At 42.7% G+C, this 9251-nt stretch overlaps 1 protein-coding gene across 1 annotated transcript in view; it reads left to right on the plus strand.

The window, feature by feature from the left end:
- ik (IK cytokine) overlaps positions 1–9001 on the plus strand; it is a 62492-nt gene extending 53491 nt beyond the window's left edge. The window contains exons 18-20 of the mRNA XM_068044077.1: positions 2890–2998; positions 5183–5217; positions 8560–9001. Of these exons, the coding sequence (XP_067900178.1) occupies positions 2890–2998; positions 5183–5217; positions 8560–8587 (172 nt within the window). The 3' untranslated portion in view covers positions 8588–9001. The remainder of the gene's footprint in view (positions 1–2889; positions 2999–5182; positions 5218–8559) is intronic.
- The last annotated feature ends 250 nt before the right edge of the window (positions 9002–9251 follow it).

Below are 9251 nucleotides of genomic sequence, written 5' to 3' on the forward strand. Positions count from 1 at the left end.
TTGCTGAAGGAAGGTTGCCATCAGAGTTATAAAGTGAGTCGGAAGATTACTGAGCTGAGCATGGTAGCCATAGGGCATCCATAACTTCAGGCCATGGGTCACAGATGGCCATTGGAAGTTCATTCTGTTTGAGCTTACATTTCTCATTTCTTGTTATGTTCTGCTCAGACCCAGACACCATTTCTGACTTGATCTCATAAATAGCCAGTGACATTCATGCCAGACAATGACCATCTCCAACCATCTCCCCTTGAAATTCAATGGCCATCATCAAATCCTACACCGTCAACATCTTGGGGATTGCCATTGACCAGAAACCAAACTGGTCCAACCACGCAAATGCCATGGTGACAAGAGCGGGCCAGAGGCTGTGTACTACACGTGGCTCACCTCCTGACTCCCAAAAGCCTCTCCACTTGCCTGGATGAGTGCAGTTGCAGCAACACTCAAGCAGCTCAACACCATCTAGGACAAAACAATCTGCTTGATCAGCACTCCATTCACCACCTTAAACATTCACTACCTCCACCACTGGCATACCTTGACTGCAGTGTGTACCATCTACAGGATGCACTGAGCAACTTCAACAGCACCTTCGAAACCTGTGACCTCTACCAACTAGAAGGACAAGGTGGGCAAGTGGGTGGCAACACCATCACTTTCAAGTCACACACCATCCTGACTTGACTGTAAATTACTCTTCATTTATTGACACTGGGTCAAAATCCTCGAACACCTGGACTACAGCAGTTCAAGAAAAAGGCCCATCACCATCTGCTGAGACCAGCTAGGGTTAGGCAATAACTGCTGGCTTTGCCAGCAACACCCACAGCCCAAAAATGAATTCTAGAAAGAAAATGGGTATCTCAAGGCTTGGAAAAGCTGTTGATTCATTGACTAAATCCTGTCAGTACACAAAGGATCTGTATCAGCAGCTTGATAAATATCCAAATTCAGAGAATGCTGAATGAAGTTTTATATGGCTCATGCCCACTCGCACCCACTCCCCCCTACATCTCTGCAGCCTGTGAAGACAAAACGTTTGGACACCTCACAGCTTCTGAGGTGCAACGATTCTACCTTACCTGGGAGTTCTTCTTCAGGCAGATGTGTCAGAAATTTGAACAAGAGTCATGTTTTCTTCATGTTGGAAGCTGCTAAGTCTCAGCTTGACGTATTTGCATCCAAGCTCTCAGGCACTGAGCAAATTCATGCAAATGTCTCTGGCCTTCTCATGCTTTCCCCTTCCATATAACCATTGCCCCTCCCCGCAGTAAGCGTTGTGCCAATGTATGAAAGAAAGACTTGCATTCCTAGCACAGATTTTGTTGAAGGCAAATCATGTTTAATGAATTTGATTTTTTAATAAAATAGCAGCAAGGGTTGATGAGCGTGATGCAGTTGATGTGTACATGAACTTCCAAAAGGCATTTGATAAAGTGACACATAATAGGCTTGTCAGCAAAGTTGAATAAAAGGAAACAGAATTGTGGTGAATGGCTGTTTTTCAGACTGCAGGAAGATATACAGTGAGGTCCCCAAAGGTCAGTACTCAGACCCCTGCTTTCCTTGATAAATATGAATGACTTGAACTTGGGTGTGCAGGGCACAATTTCAAAATTTGCAGATGATGCAAAATTTGGAACTATTGTGAACTGTGAGGAGAGTAGTTATAGACTTCAACAGGACATAGACAGGCTGGTGGAATGGGCGGACACATGGCAGATGAAATTTAATGCAGAGAAGTGCAAAGTGATTCACTTTGGTAGGAAGAATGAGGAGAAGCAATATAGGGGATAATTCTAAAGGAGTGTCCAGGAACCGAGAAACCTGGGGGTATATGTGCACAAATCATTGATGTGAAGGCTTTAGAGAATGTGCAGAAAAGATTTACAAGAATGGTCCCAGGGATAAGGGACTTGAATTACGTGGATAGATTGGAGAAGCTGGGAGGAAATTTGATCGAGGTGTTCAAAATCATGAGAGGTCTAGACAATAGTTAGAGAGAAAATGTTCCCATTGGCAAATGGGTCAAGAACAAGAGGACATTGATTTATGGTGATTGGGAAAAGAACCAACAGTGATGAGAGGAAAAACTTGATTACGCAGTGAGTGGTTAGGATCTGGAATGCACTGCCTGAGAGTGTGGTGGAGGCAGGTTCAATCATGGCTTCCAAAAGAGAATTAGATCAGTACCTAAAGGGAGAAAATTTGTAGGGTTATGGGGAAAGGGTGGAAGAGTGGGACTAACCATTTGCTCTTGGAAAGTGCTACCATGGACATGATGGGCCAAATGGCCTCCTTCCATGCTGTAGCCAGTCTATGATTCCTTAACACCTTTCACCACCTCGGGATGTCCCAAAGCGCTTTATAGCCAAGGAAGTACTTTTTAAGCGTAGATGTTGCTGTAATGTAGGAAATGCAGTATCCAACCTTCGCACAGTAAGGTCCCACAAACAGCAGTGAGAGAAATGACTAGATCATCTGTTTTACTGATTTTATTTGAGGGATGTATATTGGCCACTGGGAAGAATTCTCCTGCTGTTCTTCCAGTAGTGCCGTGGGATTTTTTATGCCAACAGGGCAGTCGGGACCCTTGGTTCAACGTCTCATCCACCTCAGATGGTGCAACACTCCCTCAGTACCAAACTGGAGTGTCGGCCTGGATTCTGTGCTCCAGTCTCTGGAGTGGGAATTAAACCCACAACCTTCTAACTGAGGCGAGAGTGCTACTAACTGAACTACGGCTGACACCTCCAATATCAAGTCAGTCTTCCATGTTTGTACTGTCAGTAAGGAGGCACGCAACTGATATATTTTATTGAGTTTTGATGTATTTTTCTTTAAGCTGACTTTAATGGAAATTATTTTTTCTCTGTCTCTTTCCAGAGCTGCTTTCCAGTACGGTATCAAGATGTCTGAGGGACGTAAAACCCGACGTTTCAAAGAAACAAATGAGAAAGCAGAACTGGACCGTCAGTGGAAGAAGATCAGTGCGGTATGTGATCCCCCTCCAACCCTCCAGTGGTAGAAACCTGTAGCTCAGGTCGGCAAAACACAGGCAGAGAGCATTTCTGTTTGCAATTGGTGTGGTTGGCTCAAATATTTTGCCTCTAGAGTGAACAATGCATAAAATATTTTACCAAAATTACAATGATCTGTAATTTAATACGTGAGGAGGAGCGCTGGATAGTGTGGTGGGTTAATGAATTGCCTTTTATTGCAGTGTGGATATGAATCCAGTTTCTGGAGTGACCAGTTGTTACGGGGTTGCTGTGTGTCTCCCAGTTCTTCCATCTGTGTACATGCAGGACATTGCAAAGCCGGTCCTATAGGAAAATACTATAAAAGGATATAAAGTTACTGCACATTCCCTGTATTTTCTCAGTCCATATTTGGTTAAATGGATTTAATGCAAGTCCTTGCGTTCTTTCCTGACGGCCTTTTGTGTGACTATTTGTCCACAGTTCTGAGTGAACTCAGAATAGCATTCCAGTTTAGCTCTTCATATTTCAAGTATATACCAAACATTCTCTGCCTTTTGGTGCTGTGTGTAACCTTTCATATAGCCTCTGGCATTGGGGGTCAGCCTTGTGGCCCTTTTGCCTCGTTTTCTGGGCTTGGGTGCCTCCCATTGTGCCTCAAAATACTCTTCAGTTCTGTTCCAAATGTAACCTGACCAACGTGCCTGATGGTATCAACTTTACGCCCAGCGAGGTTGCTCGGCATTCTAAGAAAAGAAAGCGCTGGCTGGAAATCTGAAATTAATCAAAAAATAACAATAACACACTGGAAGCATCCAGGCAGCATCTGTGGAGAGGGGTGGGGGAGGGAGGGTTAATGTTTCTGGTGAATTGTTATGTCTATCTGTCATAGGCTTTTGTATTTCCTTGGTGGCTTCTTTTAGACTCGGCCATCCCATTTTCCCCTCAATTAATGAGCAGAGGTCTTTCTGTCGGTTGTTGTAGACCTCTTGTGTTCACCAATTATCCCACCTTTTGACATAATCCACAGCAACAAACTTCAGTCAAATTCCTCCACTTGTTAATCAAGTGATTGGCTCAAAGCTCCCAACTTCCAAATCACTCCATAGATTTTGCAACATCACTGATGAGTCTTTCAGATAAGAGGCTGAAGCTGCAGAAACCGTTTGCTTTTCAATACAGAGGACTGGTCTATTTAAATCACAACCATCCTCAGCAGAACTGAGACACTCACTCATATCCTGTGTGAATGGATCATTGGACCTCACAGCTCAGAAGATGGCCATTCAGCCCATTATGTCCATGCTGATTCTTTGAAAGAGTTCACTGCTCCGGCTCTTTCCCCATAGCCTTGCATTTTTTTTTCCTTTTTTCAATGGTGTATCCATCCAATTCACTTTTGAAAGTTACTGTTGAATCTGTTTCTACCACCCTTACTGGCAGCACATTCCCGATTGCAACAACTCGCGTTTTTTTTTAATTTGCATTTCTTCCCCTAGATTTTTTTTTGCCAATTATCTCAAATCTGTTTCTTCTGGTTACCAACTCTTCTGCTAGTGGAAACAATTTCTCCGTATTTTATCAAAACACTACATTATTTTGAACACCTCTTTTTCCACTGAGCGTTGTCAGGATCTGGAACTTGTTACCTGAAACATTGATTCCATTAACAATTTTAAAAGGGAGTTGGACTTGAGGATGAGAAATGGGGTTACGGCCAAAAAGCAGAGATGTGGGACTAAGCACATCTGCTCTTTAAAAGAACCAGCCCAGGCGCGATAGGCCAAATGGCCTCCTTCTGTGCTGTAAGTTTCTTTGATTCTGTGAAATCCCCCCCCATAACCTCTGTTCTATGGAGAACAATCCCAGTTTGTCCAGTCTCTCCACATAACTGAAGTCTATTATTCCTGGTAGCATTCTAGTAAATCTCTGCACCTTGGCGATCTTCCTAAAATGCAGTGCCTAGAATTGGACACAATACTCCAGCTGAGACCTAACCAATGATTTATAAAGGTTTAGCATAACTTCCTTAGTCCCTCATTCCTGTTATCGTTCTAGTAATCCCTGTGGATAAGAATAGATATGCAGGCACCAGATCAGTTCACATCAGTTGTATTTTCAATTGAAGGTGTAACGTCACCTCTTTAGAGAACGCTACAAAAAGAAAGACTACAAACATCCTTTTGTTTCACTTCCAGATCATTGAAAAGCGAAAGAAGTTGGAGGCGGATGGGTAAGTGGTGGTGTCATTCCTTAAACAATTCTATTTTTCATCACCTCATGCCCTTAAGCTGCTAACTCGTGGTGGACTCCCTTTTGTAGTTATTGTTTGTGGCAATGTTGGCGAGCTTTTCGACAATGGGTGTTAGAGAAACTTCCAAGCCTTTTTGTGAAGAAGACACTGAGACTAGGGTGCTTTGGTGGAGATTGTTTATTGTTTGTCACAGAGCTTACTTCTGCCCTCCAAACACCACCCACAGCCAGTGCTGGCTAGCTCATATACACACCTGAATACAATTAACTAATTAACACATAACACCTGTTCACCCTATTATCTTGAACTACCAGGTATTTATCATCCATTAACAGAACTTCAGACCTTAACAACGGGTGGCATCACAGTCTAGCCTGATTCCACACCGCCTGCACACGCACTTTACTGCAGCTTGCTGGATAGGACCATAGAGGTTTGCACTGCAGTTGGTGACTGTTCGGCCTGCTCATATCTGTGCCAGCTGTTTGTCAAATCAGTTGAAAACTAATTCCACTGCGTCGTGCGCTCTCGCCCCCACCCACAGTGTTCTTAGTCTGCTTCAAATAGTGTGCAACTGCAGTCACTGGATCGTGATAGAGGCAGGCACCCTGGCTGTGCTGCAGTCATTTCTGAGCCTTGGTGCTGCCCTGGCTATCTCAGCACAGCCCGAGGATTTAGTCTCAGACCTTTTGTGTTCTGTGCTATGCATTCCCATCAGCGAAAGCCTTAAAATAAGATTTAATGTGTCTGTCCTTTAAAGATGCTAGATTTGTTCCTTTTGCCAGAAGTATGTTACAAAATCCCTTTCAAAGAATCAAAAATATTTGTTTGTGTATCTAAAACACTTATTTTTTTTTTTTAAAAAAGCATTTTCAGATAATGATTTCTCAGTGTTGTATTCCTGGTAATTCATGAGTTCATCAGTAAAGAAAGGTAGAACTTACAGTAATAGTGTCTTTCACAACACACGTCCCAAAACACTTTACAGCCAATTAAGTACTTTTGAAGTGAACTTACTGTTGCAAAGTAGGAAATGCTGCAATTTGTGCACAGTAAGCTCCCAGAAACAGCAATGCGGTAATGACCAGATAATCTGTTTTGGTGGTTTAGGCTAAAGGATAATGTTCTTTTTAAATTCATCCATGGGATGTGAGCATCGCTGGCAAGGCCACCATTTGTTGTCTATCCCCAATTGCTCTTGACAAGGTGGCTCACCAGTTTCTGACAACATAGTTGCCAGTGACGCCCACATCACATGAACAAATAAAAAAAAAAATCCCTCAATAGGGCATTGCGGATATATCCCCAGCTTTTCTTCCAATAGTGCCATGGGATCTTTTACATCCATCTGAGCGGGCAGACGGCTCTTGTTTGGCGACCTTTCCGAAAGACAGCACCTCCAAAATATCAGCCTAGATTATGTGCTCAAGTCTGTGGAGTGGGTTTTGAACCCACGACTTTCTGATTCCAAGGCAAGGATGCTACCTACTGAGTCATGGCTGACACCAAACCCCTAACACTGGAAAAGTAAAAGGCATTTTATAATTTTGGCTCAGTTCTGACTCCTAGTCAGAATCGGAAAGTTGCGGATTTGAGCACATAATCTACACTGACACTCCGCTGCAGTACTAGGGGAATGCTATGTTGTCAGAAATACTGCTCTTTGGATGAAACGTTAAAGTGAGATTCCATCTCCCTGTTTCAGGTGAAAGTTAAAAATCCCATAGCATTATTTGGAGTAGGATTTCTTACTACGTCCTGGCCAACATTCATCCCCTAACCAATTCTGTTAACTAAATGTTGACATTATTCATTGCACTACTGTTTGTGGATCACTATTGGCACAAGAATGCTGCAGTTGGCTACGTGAGTCATTAGCATGCAGGTACAGCAAGTGATTAGGAAGGCAAATGGAATGTTGTAATTTATTGCAAGGGGAATGGAATTTAAAAGTGGGGAAGTTTTGCTACAGCTGTACAGGGTATTGGTGAGACCGCATCTGGAATACTGTGTGCAGTTTTGGTCTCCTTACTTAAGAAAGGATATAATTGCATTAGAAGTAGTTCAGAGAAGGTTCACTTGACTGGTTCCTGGGATGAAGGGGTTATCTTATGAGGAAACGTTGGACAGGTTGGGCCTGTATCCGTTGGAATTTAGAAGAATGAGAGGTGATCATATTGAAGTATATAAGATCCTGAGGGAACTTAACAGGGTGAATGATGAGAGGATGTTTCCCCTTATGAGAGAGGCGAGAGCCAGGGGACACAGTATAAAAATGAGGTCTCCCATGAGAAAAAAAATTTTCTCTGAAGGTCGTTAGTCTGTGGAATTCTCTCCCTCGGGGAGCAGTGGAGGCAGGGTCATTGAATATTTTTAAGGCTGAGTTAGATAGATTCTTGATTTGACAAGGGAGTCTAAGGGTGTGGGAGTAGACAGGAAAGTAGACTTGAGGCCGCAATCAGATCAGCCGTATTCTTACCCAAATGGCAGAGCAGGCTCGAGGGGCCGAATGGCCTACTCCTGCTCCTAATTCATATGTTCGTATGTACAGTTCTAATCTGATGAATATTCATTTCAATATGAAAATGTATTCTATAAAAGCAGTAGCAGGATGGTCACAGCAGAGAATGCACAGCATCAAAACGGCCATTCGGCCCAACTGGTTTATGCCAGTGTTTCCGCTCCACACAAGCCTCACCTCAACCCTCTTCAGTTTACCCTATCTGCATAATCTTCCATTCCTTTCTCCCTCATGTATTTATCCAGGTTCCCTTTGAATGCCAGTTGAATATTAATGTTTAGGAATTTCTTGAATTTTTTTAGGGCAGATAAGCCATTCAACCCATCTGATCCGTGCCTGTGTATTTATCCATTTGAGCCGCCTAATCAACTCCCACTATCCTGCTCATTGCTCGTACTCATCAATATTCAACACCAACTGGGGTGATATATCACTTGCTATTTCTGTCAGATGTCATTTTCTGATTTTGTAAAACTTGACTGTGATGATTCCTTCAAATTATTTATTATTCATCTAGATATTTAATAATTTCATTGTCTATTACATAAGAACATAAGAAATAGGCGCAGGACTAGGCCATTCGGCCCCTCAAGCCTGCTCCACCATTGAATAAGATCAATGCTGATCTGATTGTGGCCTTAACTCCACTTTCTTATATGTGGTCCCACTCATCCCCAACCCAGGGATTTTTAAGTCCATGTACTCCTGAACCATGTTATATTTTTTGGGAGATCAGTAGTTTGTGTCTTTCATTCGCTGAGATGTGGAAGATTAAACCTACTGTCTGTTTCGTTTCACAGTGTTGAGGTGAAGAGACCCAAGTACTGAGGCTGGAGTGGTGTTGCCGTTCCTACATTCCATGATTTTTGACTGCTTGACGGCAGCGATTTGTGCGTGACGTGCCAAAACACTTCTTTGACTTCTCCATCTGCATCAGTGAAAGAGCAGCAATAGTTCATTGTAACTTCCAATGTTTAAAGGGTCTTTACAAAGACTGACCACCCCATCCTGATTAAATACGGAGGAGGGAGTGATTTTTGCAAAGACGTTCATTTTGAAACAGCTGAATTTTTCTGGGGCTTGTGATGAATCTGTTTGGGAATGAGAAATTTTAAAAAAGGCTTGTAACAGAAATCCATGTGTATTGTCTGTGTAGAGTTTGAGCTCTTTACATTTGTATCTGTTCTTTGTGGGTAGAAAACCTTAAAATATTAAATTAGTCGAGATATTTAATGGATTAAAGTGTGAGTGTTGTGCAACTTTTGTGGCCAGTGTTACAAGGAACCATGGGCTACGGTTATTACCTAGAGGTTAAATTCACAGATCTACAGCACTGACTCTTGGACCCTAGTAATACAAAGAACAGTACAGCACAGGAACAGGCCATTCGGCCCTCCAAGCCTGCGCCAATCATGATGCCTGTCTAAACTAAAACCTTTTGCACATCCGGGGTCCGTATCCCTCTATTCCCATCCTATTCAATGTTGAAATC

Source organism: Heterodontus francisci, chromosome 12 (genome assembly GCF_036365525.1).
Source record: "Heterodontus francisci isolate sHetFra1 chromosome 12, sHetFra1.hap1, whole genome shotgun sequence".
Classification (NCBI taxonomy): domain Eukaryota; kingdom Metazoa; phylum Chordata; class Chondrichthyes; order Heterodontiformes; family Heterodontidae; genus Heterodontus; species Heterodontus francisci.